At 33.4% G+C, this 18,037-nt stretch overlaps 1 protein-coding gene across 2 annotated transcripts; it reads right to left on the bottom strand.

The window, feature by feature from the left end:
• On the bottom strand, window positions 1-1,479 carry LOC112513590 (GATA transcription factor 5-like). 2 transcript variants are annotated; one of them, XM_025119894.1, is made up of 3 exons: window positions 1,305-1,479; window positions 911-1,225; window positions 1-823 (listed from the first exon to the last, which is right to left on the bottom strand). In XM_025119894.1, the coding sequence occupies exons 2-3, from the start codon at window positions 1,208-1,210 to the stop codon at window positions 167-169; spliced, it is 957 nt and encodes a 318-aa protein (XP_024975662.1). In that variant the 5' UTR covers window positions 1,211-1,225; window positions 1,305-1,479; the 3' UTR covers window positions 1-166. The 2 variants fall into 2 exon arrangements, with proteins under 2 accessions (XP_024975662.1, XP_024975663.1); XM_025119895.1 differs by having other exon boundaries at window positions 911-1,409.
• Between the last annotated feature and the right edge of the window lie 16,558 nt (window positions 1,480-18,037).

Genomic DNA, 18,037 nt, shown 5'->3' with positions numbered 1-18,037 from the left:
AGAAATAAAGCTAAAAATAAGAGATACAACTTTAATAATTAAAAGTTACATTAAAGTCTCTTACTAATCGGTTACCAGAAACCTACCGCACCAAACCGGGCCGACTAACTAGACCGGGTTCCTAACAATTCTAATTTCCTTTTCTGTTTCCTAGCTAATTCCTTCTTCAAAAACTCCGGACCAGAAGTGTTAGACCGGCGTCGGCGGCTTCTTTCTTCTGCCGCATTTCCAAAACTTTCCGGTGGTTGTTAGAGTGGACTTCGCTGGAGAAGGTTGGGCTACATGCGGGTCTGTATTCCGGTAACAGCCGGCCGGATTTGTAACGAACCCCACATGCGTTACAAAGCGTTTTGGCTCCAAGTGGACCGGCTCGCCACTGTGGGGTTTTTTGTACGAGGCAATGACTGCAACGCCGAGGCTGCTGCGGGCCGGCGCCGGCGGTCTCGACTGCCGCCGCTTGGTGTTTCTTCTTTTGTCTCTTGACCGGTGGTTTCCCGAAAATTGACTCGGCGGTTTGGTTCGAGTCGTGGAAAAAGAGCCAAGGGTTTGAAGTGCAAGACGAAGAGGAGGAACTTGAAGTCGACGAATCGGTGAGCGGAGATGAGCCGCGTGACCAGACTCGGCCGCCGGTACGAGTTCGCTTGCTTCGAGCTTTTGTAAGAACCGGAGACGTGAAAGAAGGCTTTACGGTTACGATAGTTTCCGGTTCAGGCTCCGATTTCTTCTCCGGGAACTTACCGGCGGGACATGTTAAGGAGTACCCACCGGAAAATGAGTCGTCGACGAAATGAGAAACCCATTCAAGGTCCGCCACGTCATCCGGCTGCAACAAAAGAAACATACCACTTTAAGGAAACAAAGTTTTAGAAACAAAAAAAACCGGTTCAACTTCCTTGAAATAGTCTGTTACCGGAAGGCAGAGGTCGTTCTCCGGGATAGTGAAACCGGCGATACTTTCATCGTTCTCTGGTTTCAGGCGTGAAACGGAAAGGGGTTTGTCGTTATTGATATCATGTGGATTTAGGAGGACATCGTTTTCTTCCTCGAAGTCACCGTCCTCAGAGAAGTCCAGAAGACCGTCAACAAAGAAATCATCGCCGGGGACACCATTTCCTGCCCAGAAATCATCGGAAAAGGACTGTGGATGATGATGGTTGTTGGGTTTAACACCAATAAAACTGCTTTTCAAGGCGCCTTCAACACACTCCATGACTGGTTGTTGAACCTAAACAAACACCAAATCTATAATTAAGCACAGAAACAGGGAAAGAAAAGGGGGAAAACCGGAAAAAGGAGAAATTTACCGGAGAATTGCAGGAAAGAAAGAGAAAAGAATAATTGAAGATGTTAAGAAAAGGAAGATAACAGGAGTGGTAGTAGTAGTAGGAGTGTTTTGGTGTGTTTGGTAAAGCATTGAATGTGAGAGAGTGAGAGAGAGAGAGAGAGAAGTGTTGTGAGTGCTTGCCAAAAGTATCCGTCTTGTACAAAGAAGCCCCCATTTTATCGCCTCAAGGTTTTAAATTCAAATTTAAAAAATGGATTCAGGAATCAGGACCTTTTGTGTCAATTACATTACATGTGAATTTCTATCCATCAACCTGCAAATATATCAATTTTTTTATAGATTACAATGTCATGTCCTAAGGTCAAAAGTACCTCGAGGTTCCAGGTTTAAATTCAAAAAGGAATAAAAATTTTCTTGTGGTTACGGAGGTTCAAACGGGATAACTCCAGGCTATCTGCAAACCAGGTGGTCGCCCTGAGATTAGTCGGTTCGCATAGCAGATTGGATATCCAGGTTAAGATTGTGTTGGTTTTTCATTAATTTGGGTTTGTAGTTTAGTTTTTCATATTGGTTTTTTGTAGTTTTGTTTAAATCATGGTTGTTTGTTTTGCGTTATCTTTAGACGGTTCTGGTTGTTGTGGGTCTCTTGGTTTTGGTTGATTTAGTTTTTTCGGGTTTGCTTGTTTTGGGTTGGTTCTGTGTCTTGCTGAAGTTTTGTTTGTTTATCTGTGTATTGCTATGTTTATGATAAATTATTGGCATTTTAAAAAGAAAGTACTAATTACATTTTTCTAAAATTGTAATTTTTAATTGTGGATATTTATTTTGGAACAATTGAGTATTTGTAGAAGTTTTTTATAGACCAAAATTAAACATATGTACATTTGGTAATTTTGTGCATGGTATAATTCGTACTAAAAAAAAGTGTAATAATTACATGTATTTTATATTGTTTACATCTTAACTTTTGATCAAAATATCGTTCTTCATGAATTATTAGTCAATTTATAGGTATTGTTCGAAATTCCTATACAAGTTAAATTCCATTTACGTATAGAGTAAAACAAAAATCGTCCATATGGTTTACCAGAACTACGGTTTTCCTCTTTTGAGTTTCGAGATTACACAATATTCTTGTAGTTTGAATTTCGTTATGAATTTTGTTCCTGAGACGTTAGGAGCAGTCGTTAAATGCCCTTACTAATTGCTAGTCGGTGGGCATTTCAATTATTTTGCATGGTCTTTAATAGAAAAGAACAAGTATATAAGTTTTAAAGCATATGTTACAAGTGGGTAAAACGTCTGAAAAACAAAACCTAAATCAACCCCCTCCCCTTACACAACTGCCCCCTTTGACATTCATTTGAGCAAGAACAAGAAACCCCATTTGACCAAAATTGACGGCAGATGCAAACCCACCTTCAACGAATCCTTTGACACCCATTTGAGCAAGAATAAATAACCAAGATGCAGAAATGAGGATACAAATTGGCATAAGAGCCTGGATGGAGGAATCTGGAAGCAGATGCAAGCCCCTCCCATCTTCATCAACCTCTTATGGCCCCATTTTGTGAAATGTCTGTGATGTTCTTGAATTTAGGGTTTTGGTTTGAGGTTGTGTTTCATGAATTTAAGGAATAATGCAAAAGGTTTTTGATGATCTTAATTTCGTTCTTGATGTTATTGATTTTGATTTATTATTGATATTTCATTTGTTCATGGCAAGCTTCAATGGCGAAAATTATTTAAGATGTATTTATAATGAATTTATACATATTCTTTTGAATTAAATAAAATGTTGTTGACCATATATTTTCAGTTACTCTTTTTAAATGCTTTAATCACTTGTACATAAGTTTTAAACAATTGTATAACAAAAGACTTATAAAAGAATTAAAAATGACTGAAATCTCGTACGTGAGAGACACTTAACGGATGAACCTAACGACTGTAAACCACAAGGACAAAATTAGTAATGAAATAGAAACCATAGGTTAAAAATGACTGAAATCTCGTACGTGAGAGACACTTAACGGATGAACCTAACGACTGTAAACCACAAGGACAAAATTAGTAAAGAAATAGAAACCATAGGGTTATTAAGATAACTTCAAAACTCTAGGGACGAAAAATAGAGTTCCGGTAAATCATAGGGACGATTTTTTGTAACTTACTTTTGTAAATTATTGTTCAAATAATATTTAGAATGAGTTACATTATTGGTAGAAATTTTGGATCGAGTCTAACAAATGCATTAAGTATATCGATGGTCCATAACTTTTACTTTTCATTACGAATTGGGTCCGTATGTTATCATCCAAGAGTTAACCCCAATCAACAATAAATGTAGTAAATTATGGATTAGGTCCTTGTGGTTTTAATTTTTTTGGATTTGGTCTCCAAAATTTGTTTATTCCAAAATAGGCCATAGAGTTTGTATTTTCATAATGTTTTAGTCCCTACCACTAACGACCGTTAATTCTTATCCATTACACGAGGGGTAAACTGGTCCTTTCAATCCTTGTCCTTTGCTCGTTTAAATAAATAAATAATATGTGTTCTTCTCCGACCAAACCCATCTCCGATCATCTTTTATGGCCAACACATCATAATACACACAAAACTGAACTCCAAATCAACCTAAATCAAAATAAAGAGCAAATCCAAAGAAAACCCAAATCAAAATCAAATACAACCCTAAATAACCAAAACTCAAAATCAAAAACCAAAAAACCTATTAGTTATCACCATCGACCATCAATCACTAACCATTGTTCAACCCCTCCCACCACCATCGAAATCGCCACCAACCACCACTGGAAACCACCACTAACACCATCTAAACCACCACCCACCACCATTAAAACAAACACGCAAACTTCATTCAAGTATAAAAAAGATGCACAAACATAATAAACACGTACTAAATATGAATTTATTTCCAATACTCTAAACTAAATAAAAAAAAACCTTCAATCAAAAGAAAAAAAATACCCTAAACAAACACTAAAATCAAAACCCTATCTAATCTCAACTCAAAAATCACAGTTCTTGAAAATGAAAGCCATTGTTATTCAAAAAACATTAGGAACGATACACTGTTAGGTCTTGGATCGAGGATGATAGGAGTTGCTTTAGAGAGAGATGTAGCTCATGTGTATTGGATCTGTTCAATTTAGATAGAGACATAGCATATGTGTACTGTATCTGGTCAATTTGGAGAGAGAGAGAGAGAGAGAGAGAGAGGAAGAGATACACCATTGTTAGAGCAATGGTTCTTGTTATGCTTAGTCTAGTGTGAGGTAGACGAAGTTGCAGGCGAGGGTTGCCAGAGTTACAGGTCAGAAGATGCAGGAGTTATAGGAGAGGGGGTGCTTCTTTCGGTTTTTGAAGAGTTTGACTTGAGGCAATAGTGCAGCGGGGAAGAAGGGGATGTGTATAGAGTAATTACAATTTTAGATCCCTCTGGTTTTATAATTTACTAAGTCAAAAAATTAAACGCAAAGAACCAAAATGTAACAGATGGCAATAAACGGTCGTTAGTGATAGGGAGCAAATCGTTAAGAAATTAAAACTCTAAGGCTTATTTTGAAATAAACAAATTCTAGGAACCAAAACCAAAAAAATTAAAACACAGAGTGACCAAATTCGCAATTTACTATAAAAAGAGAGAAAAGTTTAGTTTTGGTCCCTAAAGTTTGCACTTTTCAATTAATATCATCCCTAAACTTCATAAACTAAGTTTTGGTCCCTCATATTTGTCAATTTCCAACAATTTGTGTCCTTCCTCCTAACTTCAGTTAACTTTTTCCATTAAGTCTTATTAAATGAAGGGTGTTATAGTCATTTTACATATTTTCTTAGTTTTCTATTAAGATTAAAAAACATATTATATATTCCATTCGTCCCAAAATAAATGTCCATGATGGAAAAAAAACACAGTTTTAGGAGTATAAATTGTTACACTTTTTAATTAACAAATGTACCATGTTACCCTTAATTGTAGAGAACAATTTTCTCCATCACATAATTAAGGGTAAAATGGGAATATGAACATGTATTTATGAAAATGAACACTTATTTTGGGACAAAACTAAAATAGTAATGTAGACAATTATTTTAGGACGAAAGGAGTAGTATGTAGGGGTGCTCATGGGTTGGATTTATCGGGTTGAAGACATTTGAACAACCCAACCCAATGCTTACGGTTTGAAAAATCTTAACCCAACTCAACCCAAACAAAAGTGCAACCCAACCCAAACCGTATGGGTTGGTCGGGTTAGTGGGTTGATCGGGTTGATACTTTGGTACATTAAAATGTTCTTCTAACCTTGAAGATGTTATTTCTCTACTCATAATTTCATTTTCATCATCAACTATTTGATATAACTTATCCATACTTCTTACATATATCATATTCAGTTAATTTTCTCAATTTACGTATATATGTTTACAGTTACTGAACATATATATGAATGAGTTATATAGAGATGTGAATAAATTGAAAAAATATGTATGTAAAGAGCATACGTGATAATGTAATTGTTTAATGTATATATTAATATAAATTCAACAATCATATTAAATCCAAGAAATAAAATGATATCGGGTTCATCGGGTTGAGTTGGGTTCAAATAATAATAATGCTATACCTACGGTTTGAAAATTTTACAACTCGATTAGACATGGGGTTGCTTCGGGTTAAGTTATTTAGCGTTGGGTTGGGTTGATCGGGTTTTTTGAGCACCCCTAGTATTATGTATATAAATATATAATATGTATGTGTRTGTGTGTKTGTGTGTGTGTATATATATATATATATATATATATATATAGAGAGAGAGAGAGAGAGAGAGAGAGAGTATTTTTTTGTCAACCAAACAAATGATGTTAACTTTACAAACTTCTTTGGACCAATCAGAAACCATCTATAGTCGTGGTTAATTCAAAAGTTAGAGACAATAATTAAAGGTACATATGTAATTTTCAGTTTTTAGTTATCTTTTAATGAATTTAATGGACCGTTACATTAAAAATTGCATGATCTTTGGGATGATAAATCATATCTTTAAAAAAAATGTTAGTAACTTACTTGGTTTTCAGTTACTGTTCATAGGGGGTTTGAAACAGATTTGAAAACATCCTTGAATTTAGCATTTTTGTTCACTTATGAACTTCAAATCCTTGAATTTAGCATTCTTGTTCACTTATGAACAAGGTTCAAATTAACATTCTTCTTCACTTAAAAAAGTGTAATAATGTTGGACACACCAAAATTAAAGGACAACATAAAAGCAAGAAAAGACATAGAAAAACGTTGCAATCGACCCAAGTTGCATATACGTAAGGAACGAAATAAAGTATTTAAAACCGAGAGTCTCTTACACATTGAACAAAGAACAAGTACGAAAGGTGTGTGGTTGGTTGAAGAAGTTGAAATTTCTAGAAGGCTATGCTTCCAACATAGTGGTATTAATAAATGTTGAAGATGGTAGTTTCTATGGCTTCAAAAGTCATGATTGTCACGTGTTCATGCAAAGATTGCTCCCTATTTCCATTAGAGGGATGGTACCGAATCTAATATGGGACGCTATCACTGAGTTGTGCACATTCTTTCGTGCAATATGCTAGAAAGAGGTCCACGTTGACGACTTGCTTCAATTGCAGACAACAATAATTAAAACTATCTGCAAGTTGGAAAGAGTCTTCCCACCGGGGTTCTTTGATTCCATGGAACACCTTGTGGTACATCCAACATGAAGCATTAGTTGGTGGTCTGGTTCAATATCAATGGATGTATCTCTACGAGAGACGTCTAGGGTCCTTAAAAAGGACGGTAAGAAACAGAGCAAGGGTAGAAGGGTCGATCGTGGAAGCATATTTGATTAACGAACTATCTACCTATTGCTCGTTGTATTTTTTTTTTTGATTAACCTGGATATCCAACCCGCTATGCAAGCCGACTAATCCCAGGACAACCACCTACTTTGCAAATAGCCCAGAGTCACCGCATTTGAACCTCCATGGCCAGAAGGAGATTTTTATTCCTCCTTGGATTTGAACCTGAGAACTCCTGGTACTTTTGACCTCCTGGTACTTTTGACCTTTTGAGCCAAGCTCAAACCAATAAGGCACCACCCTTGTATTTTAAACCAACATAGAGACGCGGCTAAATCGTGAGGCTCGGAATTTTTCCCTTGAATGTTCGTATTCTGATATGCGATTAAGCATATTTAAGACCCTGTCTCGGAAACTATATGGTAAGGCTGGAAAACACTGTCGGCTAGAAGATGGAGATCTACACAAAGATCACATATACATTTTGTTGAATTATGAAGAAGTATATCCTTTGATTACAGTGTTCGATGAAGAGGTTAAATGTAACGAGTCTTATATTGATGAAGCGAGGCTCGATAGACGAAGAAGTAAACATTTTGCGGGTTGGTCTGAGACCTACGTAAGTATATGCATATTGTAATAATTCATCCTTATTTGTTTCTACAATAAAATGTTAAAAACTACATGATTATTTGTCATTATAGGTTATGTCTGGGTATGACCCCATTACCGATCATCTAATTTTTTTGGCTTCAAGACCACTCCGTTATGTTATTCAACACCCGAGGTTTTTTGTAAATGGTTACAAGTTCCACACCCTAACTTACGGTACCTGTCGCACCACTCACAACTGTGGAGTATGCGTGAGTCTGACTACTATGGATAATTGGATGAAGTCTTAGAGATAGAATATCATGGGTATGGACTCAGCCGTTGTGCCGCCTCGATATTCAGATGCACATAGTTTGAGATAGTTAACGGCGTCCGAGTTAACCCAAAACATAATATTGTGGACATCAAACATAGAACAAGACTTCGTACAGGTGACCCGTTTATCCTAGCATCACAAGCTGAACAAGTCTATTATGTATCATATCCATCGAACTCATTAATGTATTAGTGGTCTATGGTGAAAACAAAGACAAAAGGTGTCTATGACTTAGCGTCCTGTGTAACCGAAGTACCTTCTGATGAAAATATGGATGAGGAACAATTTTTTTTCAAGAAAATGATAGAATAACATTCATAGGTACAAACAAACACGTGCATGAACCCATATGTCTTGTCACGGAGGAAGAAGACATTGAAGTTGCCAATGATGGTCGTGACAACTGGCATGTTGACGAGAGTAGTAACGAAGGAGAAGAGTTTGAAGACTCGGGGTACTAACTCAGACAACGAAGAACCTGACTTATCTGATCACTCCTCAAATGATTAAATACTAGGTTGATTTTAGTCTTAATAAACTTTGTTTGCATGTTTACTCGTCTATATGTTATCTTTGTGAATTTATTTTTTAAATATTTATTGTTTTAATAACCCCTTATTGTAGACTTGTTATAGTATGCCGCGTATTTGGCGTGGATGAGGTAAGGGAGATTCTACAGGTACTCCATCCCCATCTACTGTTACACGTAGCCGACCTACTACTATCCAACCTACTACTAGCCAACCTACACATACTCTAGGATCTAGTAATGCTTCTATACAAGCAGATGACTTTGAGTCTGCAAATGTCTGTGGCATCAATGCTTCGGAACATCTTCCAGCCAAGAGAACGATGATTGGTGTTACATCCAACGAGTAAGTGTTATATTAGCTAATTGATCAAAATTTAATTATTCTTTGGGTATCAATACTAATTCAACTCATTACATAGGTTTAACAACACCCACACGACATGTCATTTGACTCAGATTATTTGATCCATGATTGAGGGGCCATGGTGCACGTGGTTAGAAATCCCTAAAGAGGTGAAGACACAGATGTGGAGCGTTTCTAGGTTTGTAGTATTCTTTTAACTTGCTATATTTTTGCTAGTTTTATTTTGAACTTAACAAGCAACTAATCTTTTACGTATAGGGGTACTATTGTTGGGATCCAACATTGGACGCCAAAATGCTGCAAATATGGGAGACCCGGGATGCAAAAAAACTACAATGATGGTATGATTTATGCTAGGAGAAGGGCAGGCGAAAAGGCCAGAAGTCAATCGATGCTCTATGAAGAAAACGACCCTAATAGGGTTATGAATATGTTAAAGGGCTTCTACCCTAAGTGGCTCGATCCTCGTATCGGGTGCGATATGATTGATCGTTGGAACATGCCCCATTGGAAGGATGGAGTTTCTAAGACGATGCATGATAACCGGATGACCATGGTGGAAGGTGATATAACCAAACACACCAACGGATCGATCACGTTCTCCATGCATGGTGCTTGCATGGTAGGTCCTTAAAATTGATTACTTTAGTAGCTTGATTTTTAATATGATGCAATTAACACATGTTCGTATTACTTGCACCTTTGTAGAGCAAACAAAAGATGGCGTGCCACCGTGTGCTGTGGAACTTTTCGATCATACCATAAGAAGAGGTCGAGTACAGAGTCATCTTCGGGTAGCGGATCAAAAGGGGGGTACGTGACTTCGAGGTGTAGCCAGGTTGATGTAAGTTTATAATACCTATATATATATATATATATATATATATATAACTTTAAACTCTATATTGGGTTGTCGTATGTTTGGAAAACGTTATGATTGTTTAAGTTAAAATGTTAGTATATGTGTATGTGTGTGTATGTATATATATATATATATATATCTAGTTTGGGTTGTCATTTGTTGGGAAAACGTTAGGATTGTTTAAGTTAGAATGTTAATATATATAACGTCCCATTTACAGCCGTTATGCTGTCTAAATTGACTGGTAGTATTTTCAAAACCATAGGATACCTATTCAAACAATTTCACCGAAAAGTACGGTGAGGATCTCTCGACCTATCCCGTAGTTGATACCGGCTTGTGGAATGAGGCCGTTGGGGGATCCAAGAAAGGCCATCTATTTGGATTCAGGTACAATTAAGATCCCAATTTGGTCTTGACTGAGACATCCTCACAAGCAAACTTGAGTGGATCGTCTAATGTAGACAGTCAGGTGTGTACTTCTTTATCTTTTGATGTTTATTTGTTTCATTTATAATTCTTATTGGAAATTTTAACGTTTTATTGTATTTATAATCAATTAACAACTTACAGTCCCAAATTCAAGAAACGCACACTCGAGATGAGATTCAACAGGAGGTTGATGAAATTCCTCGCCAAGAAGAGTTCCGAAATAGGGAAGATGAAATCCGGAAGAAGGAGCATGTAGACATGATGAAGAAGTTTACACATTCTCAAAAGTTTCTGTCGATCCCGCTGCAATAGATTTGATATATTTTATTTATGAACTAGTGTTATCAATCGAACTTTAATTTTGTGGAAGAATTTGTCTTTGTATATTATTTCGTCCGAATAATCATATTAGGTATCTAAGACGGATTTGTGGATTGTATATTTGAATTTAATTTATATGATCTTTATATTTTAGGATTTTAGATTATGAGGTTTTTTGTTTTTTTTTTCTACACCGGCTACATTTCCAACGGATTTTTGGCAGAGAATCCGTCGGTAAATAATTAAATTTAAGCTTCATCATCGAAAATAAATTCTCTGACGGATTTCCTACTAAAAATCCGTCGGTAAATATTTTCGTATATTAAAAATAAAAAACAATTCATATTTTAAATAAAAAAAACATATTTTAAATATAATTACCGACATAAATTCCGAAATCTGTCAGAAATTTGTATTTTTATTTTTGAAATTAAAACCGATTATTATTTTAAATAAAAGATAAAAAAAAATTAGCTAATCACATTTTCTATAACTTCTAATTAACTCGAAAAGGTATAACATATTATAAAACTATTCGACGGATTTCTGGCGGGTTTTTTCAGCCAAAAAATAACAAATCCGTCGAAAATTGCATTTAGCAGCGGGGGTTTTCCAACGGCAAAATCCGTCGGAACCTTGTTTTTCCGACGGATTTTGCCGTCAGAAAAACCCCATTTCTTAGTAGTGTATATATTGAACAACTTATGAACCGTTTAACCCGTTTTCCTTTTAACCCAAAAAAAATAGTTTCACCCATTTGCTCTTATCATATAATGATCAAGTTGACTTATTTCACATAAATGGTTCAAACGCAAGACCCAAGTGGTCGTTGTTTAGAGCTTCTTTTTCATTTGAATAATAGGGTTACACTTACACTCATTGTGGTGTAACGCTACCCTTTTCATTTTTTTGCTTTGTTCAATACGTTTTCCAACATTATGCATTTCATCAAGTGGTGTTTGGTAGGAATGAAAAGGAATCAGAAAAATGGAATGTGTAACAGTTTTTTGATGGTTGATTACTACTGAAAATGGAAATAAAAGACAACTGAAAATTCTTTCCTGTTACTATAAACTATTACGATTTCCCATAAAATGAAAAGAGGCAAAGAAAACATTGAAAACGGAAAGAATACGATTTTGTTCATATCTTCAATATGCACTAGGAGACGTACAAAACACATACATAATTAAATACTCAAGGTCACGATGTGCAAATCACATTCTTTTCCATAAAAATTTCCAGGTCGATTCTTTATTCGTACCAAATGATAGAAAGAGATTCATTTCTTATATTAATTTTCATTTATTATAAGAAAATAGGTCAGTCTGTTAAATTTGGGTTATTGTTCTATTCAGAAAGCATGTTTTCGATTACCATTAGACCCTCCGCACAAAAAGTCCCTTCTCATACACTCAAGTAAATGGAGAACCGGAGTTGGGACACAGAATAAGGAGAAATAATAGAAAGATAGACTACTAAGAATTTATTTGATCAACGTTAGTCTTCTGTCAAAAGATATCGTTCTAGATTTCCAAGCCGATAACTTATTTATGAACTTCTCAACGATCGAGTTCCATCTTTCGACCTTATATATTTGCCAATTGGGTTTCCTGGGTAAGTGAGCAGAAGCCTTCCCTAGCAACAGTTAAGTCTCCCCATCATATTTATCATATTCTGATAATTTCATTCGTTGAAAAAAGATATTGTCATCTGTATATTGGAGGTGAGTAACAGATAACAATAAATAAATAAAAATACGATTTACAAAACCTAAAAATAGTATCGGACTTTATATAAAAATATATTTATTATGTTTCAAATTATGAGTAAATTATTATTTTTTAATTAAATTAATTTAAGAGTTAAATGCAAATTTGGTCCCTGTAATTTACATAAATTAACGATTAAGATCCTTGAAAAAAAAATTAGTAAAAAAAATTCTTACCGTTTCAGTTTTATAATGGATATAATTTATACTATATTATAAAACATTTGACAAAAACTCTTAAAAACCTTTTTTTTATACATGAAGTATTGTATATTGAAGAATATTACTTAAAATTCAAGATTACAAGTAAATTATACATAAGTACAACTTATTAAAGCTTCATGTTTGAATTGTAATTAACTGCGGATAAACATAATCAAATAGAAGATAAACATCTCTTTTTAAAATATAAAAAATCTAAAATATAATTAAGATAATTATCGAGTTCTAACAAAATAATTAATTATTATCTTTATAAGAAAATTATATTATTAAACCAAATATAAATTATTTCGTTATTGAATCTAAATTAAATTATAATAAAAAAAATTGAATTAAAAAATTACACAAAAAATATGAATTTTAAATAGTTAATTTGATACTATTATCGATATATTTTTATCAAATTTGTATGATATCTTCAAATTTATATTTTATTCAAAAATAAAAATATCATCGCTTTTTCAAAATCACATAAGACCATATTATAACATCGACTGAAATAAAGAATAAAATAAAATATTCAATGACTTCGTGAGTTAGAGTGGTGTTAGCCGTTAGTGAGAGAGGTAGTTTAGTTCATTAACCCTTTCTCTCCGTTGACTTTCATTTTTATATCATATTTGGTCCCTTCATCAACTTTCATTTTAATAATATACTCCCTCTACTTTAAATTTTGTTACAGACTTATCTATCCCTTTACTTTTAATTTTGTAACATATTTGGTCCCTCGACTTTAATTTATATACAAATAATTATTATTGTTAAATAGATATGAAAATATAAGTATATGTCAAACATATAAAAATGCTATAATTTAGCACTAATACGTTTAAGATTATTAGTGTTATTACGGTGAATAGCAAAAATTTAACACTATCTTTAGTAATTTCGAGTGGAAATTGATAAAATAACTATACAAATCTACAAATCATTTTATAAGCAACCATTTTAATCACTCTTTACATAGACCGTAACTTTATTCAATTAATATTTACATAATTTATGTTGGTAAACGGCCCAATAGGGTTTGCATTTGATTCTAGTACTTAAAGCTGTAATAATTGTTTTTCATGACATTAAATATTTGACAAATTATGACTATTTGATTAAATACCATATTTACAAACACTCAATAATATATATATATATATATATATATATTGAGAGAGAGAGAGAGAGAGGGGGCTCATAAGGGAGAACTGACTAGTTTGTGGTAACTGTGAGATCTAATTTCAACCACAAATCAATAGATAAATTAAAAAACTTGTAATTTTGAATTAAAATTTTAATGCAAGGACATTTTAAGTATTTTCTCTCCTCTCTTCTCTCTTCTCTCTCTGTCCACCGTCCTCCTTCCTCCGACCACCGTTCTCCGGTGATACTACTGTGATACCTAAAAATATTGACTTTGTTAAACAAAAAATACAGTGTGATACCCAAGCACATATAAGATGCATTGCGATACCACTGCGTTACATCTTCGATCGACCACACAAACGACCTCAGTGTGATACTCAAGCACATATAAGATGCATTGTGATACCACACCGGAGGATGATGGCTGTAGGACGGAGAACGGGGGACGGAGAGAGAAGAGAGGAGAGTTTTAAAATACCTAAAATGTCCTTGCTTTAAAAATTTAATTTAAAATTACCAAATTATAAATTTTCTAATTTATCTATTGATTTGTGGTTGAGATTGGACCTCACGGTTATCACAAACTAATTAGTTCTCATTTAATTAGACATCTCTCTCTCTCTCTCTCTCTATATATATATATATATATATATATAAACAACTTTATGATAATATTTAATGATTAAATTTATTATAATTAACATGAGACTAATTATTAACTCCCAAATCATATAATAATAATAACTATATAGAAAAGTTATTTACTCACCAAAAAAAAAAAAAAATTTGCAACTTGAAATTAAGATAAAAAAATTGCATTTAAAATTTAGATCGATACTATTTTTTAGTGTCTTTTTAATCGGAAGATTTATATGAAAAAGTAAAAATGTTGAACAATTATTAACTACTAAATGTATCTGATACAATAAATATTGTTAAAATAACTTTTTTGTGCTTAGAAGCAGTAAATTAATATTTCATACTTTATTATAAAATTATTTTAAGAAACCTAAAGTAGATAGACCATTTTCAAACGGAACTGCTAAAGATGACATTAGTGTTAAATTTTAGCACTCAGTTTTTTACTATTCACTATAATAACACTAATAATCATTTAATTATAATCATTTTTAGTGTATATTAATTAGTTTAAGTAATTTAGTTAATTTATATTTTTATTTATTTAATTATAATACATTTTCGTGTATATTAATTAAAAATGAGGGACCAAATCTATTATAAAATTGAAAGTAGAGGGAGGGATTAAATTTGTTACACAAATGAAAGTTGATGAAGGGACCAAATGTGTTATAAAAATAAAAGTAGATGGAGAGGAAGGGTTAATGTACTAAACTACCCATTAGTAACGCCATTTTAATTGGCGTTGTTCTTAGAACTTAGAAGGGACCATATCTGTCATAAAAAGGAAACCATAGGGATGATTCTTCATTAAAAATTCTTTTCAAACACTTTATTCGTTAATTTATGTAAATCACAGGGACCAAATTTGCAATTTTTGATTTTTATGGACACAAGGTTTAAACCGAAGCCAAGTTATGAAACAAAAGTTGGAGGGAGAGTTGATGATTGTAGGAGCAATGGCATGCCTTGGAAGCAAAGAGTGCATAAAGTGGAACAAACCAAATGAATCTGTCTCAACTTTTGTCCCATCCACCCTTAAAATACTTTGATTGTTTTCAATTTTATTTCAAAGGGTAATTCAGTCATATATATATATAGAGATAAGTTATTATACAACTCTTTACATTTGCACAACCAATACAACTCAATCTTAACAGTCCATTTAATTTGATAATATGTAATTTAATAGAAATTTTGATTGTTTTCTAATATAAAGTATTGATCATAATTAATGAACCTTATTTATCTTTCACAAATATTTAAATCATAATAAATGAACTCTCATCATTTCCATAAATATTTCAATTTTTTGGGTTGAATTGGTTATACAAATGTAATGGGTTGCATTTGAAACAAACTCTCTCTTTCCCTCTCTATATATATGTCAATATTCAATTGAAGGATGCTCTTTTGGGTTTGTTTACAAATTCTAGTTAAATATAATAAAAAGTATAAATGAATCAAATTTGAACAGTGAAATGGTATCATGGATATTACGTCACTTCATAAACGTACACGTAACGATAAAATTGTAAGAGTCATATGTATGTTAGCATAGGATGTTACCAGAACAAATTTTTTGATATGAATCTCAAGCATTTAGCGTTAATGCTTCTTCTTTACTTAATTGTCCTGTTTAGGCCTTGATTGTTTTGAATTTAATTTTGTATATCGTTATTAATCTGGCATACCTTTCATGAGACTGTACTAGATTGAGCAGTTTCTTTGTAATAACCCAAAAAAAAAGGAAAGGAATTGGTAGTCGTTAAATTTCAAGAACTTAAAGTGTAAATGCAATCAAAGTGAAGGGTTTAGACCCTAAAATTAAATGCAATTTAATGAAAGGAAACTCAATGGTCATGAAACCTACGACCATTTATTATGGCTTATCGTTTCATATTCCGTGAAACCGCCGATGGTGCTTAGTATAAAATGGGAGTTTGTAGCTTCATGTGTAGTTTGGGGTCAAGAAGGAGAACTATTGTGAAAAAAAGGGCGATGGTGAACGCTGTAATGAGAGTTGACGGTGCTCTACATCGTAGCTAGTTTGGCACCAATCAGGGAGACGCTAGCCACTTCAAGGATCGGTTTGGGCTACGCCATGTATTGTGAGTTACACGTGATTTATTTTTAAAATGGTTGCATGCCTTATTATCCACAAGTTGTTTGAAGTTTCTCGAGATTTTTGATATGTTATATATGCGTGAAATGTTCGATATTTTTATAATATGTGTTTTGAGTATTTGTGTGTCAATGGGGATGTACTACAATATGATTTTGTAAAGACGAGCATGCTTTGTGAGCTTGTCTAAGTCGTAAGTGCGGACATGCTGTGTGAAGTAGACATCTCCCATGACGCTGTTGCTTTGTGATGTAGACACGCACTATAATATAGTTATTTTGTGAAAAATATTACTCTCATCAAGGCATGCTAAATTTATGAAATTTCGTGAAAATTGTTTATTGTAAAAGTTGTTGTTATGCATGAAAACCGTGGATTCACTGGGCCTAAGGCTCACCCAAAACTCTTTATAACTTTTTTCATCCAGGCGGCTATTTGAGTGGAATGAAAAGTGCAATAAAGAGAGATAAGGATTAGCTCCAAAGAAAGATATGTGCAGATCAATACATTGTTATATAGAGCAAAGTTATGCTCCTCAATATTGCAATCTAGATGGTGATATAATTTGTAAGAGTAGAAATTTTATTTTCGCTGCAATGTAAGTGTTTGATCTTGGGATACTAGTTTTGATATATTTAAGTATTCGAAATTTTGGGATGTTACATTCTTGATCGATAACATTAATTTATATAAATTTTACGCTCTACTGGAAAGTGCTATGTGGCATAAAGCCTAAACCTTAAAGAAAATATGGATTTTAAGAAGTTCTTGAAACATTTATTCTTAGTTGCAACAACAATGGACACTGTATTTAAAAAAAATACTTAAAGGTTGATTACATCATTCATTAAACTTGTGTTTTACTGACTGTAATTATATGATATGAGACACCTGGCAATTACAGATAAATTGAAACATAAGAGTTTTTCTAACACGTAAGGTGTACAGAAATGAAAACTCAAATATAAAGAATAGCAAAAGGAAACGACGGTTTCAGATTTATCAGCTTCTATCCGTCATCCAGTTTGAATGTCGCTAAAGTTTCACTTTGAAAATTCTGTATATTTTTATTAGTAAGCACACATATACATACATACGATCAAACAAGATGCATAAGGGACAACTTGTATACAAGAAACCGAATATGCTTATTAAGATATGTTAGCAACACTGACGAAAAGTCACATATTTTTAAATAGACCATGAAGCCCACCGCCGGCATTCTTGGTTTCGTAATCCTAATTCTCACCACTTCTGTTTCGTTGCATATGCATAGTCGTTGTCCGGTCCTAATTTGGATTTAAACAAAAAATACATGAACGGATCTTGATTGTTGGATATGTACAAAAACACATACGTTATTCACAGAGCTTAACGGTAACATGTACAGACGTGACATATTAATTAGTGTGTGCAAGCGTGTTTAGAAGGGGAACTTACGTGGACTTATGCACTTTTATGCCATGAAAATTGTCTCCGCATTTTTTATGGGTTGTTTCTTGAAAAATAAATATTTTAAAATAATACAGTTAAAAGTTATTTATTATCTTGTAATTATTGTTACAAAAGTTGATGTTAATA

The sequence above is a fragment of the Cynara cardunculus genome, assembly GCF_001531365.2.
Source record: "Cynara cardunculus var. scolymus isolate 2C chromosome LG 5, CcrdV1, whole genome shotgun sequence".
Classification (NCBI taxonomy): Eukaryota; Viridiplantae; Streptophyta; class Magnoliopsida; order Asterales; family Asteraceae; genus Cynara; species Cynara cardunculus.
The sequence above is the reverse complement of the archived record's forward strand: the minus strand, read 5'-3'. Positions and strand labels throughout refer to the sequence as shown.

Excerpts from the sequence above, each read along its gene's own strand:
- LOC112513590 (XM_025119894.1), bottom strand. The coding sequence starts at position 1,210 with ATGGAGTGTGTTGAAGGCGCCTTGAAAAGCAGTTTTATTGGTGTTAAA. Across the intron at positions 824-910 it reads AGAACGACCTCTGCCTTCCG|CCGGATGACGTGGCGGACCT; the intron begins GTAACAGACTAT and ends CTTTTGTTGCAG.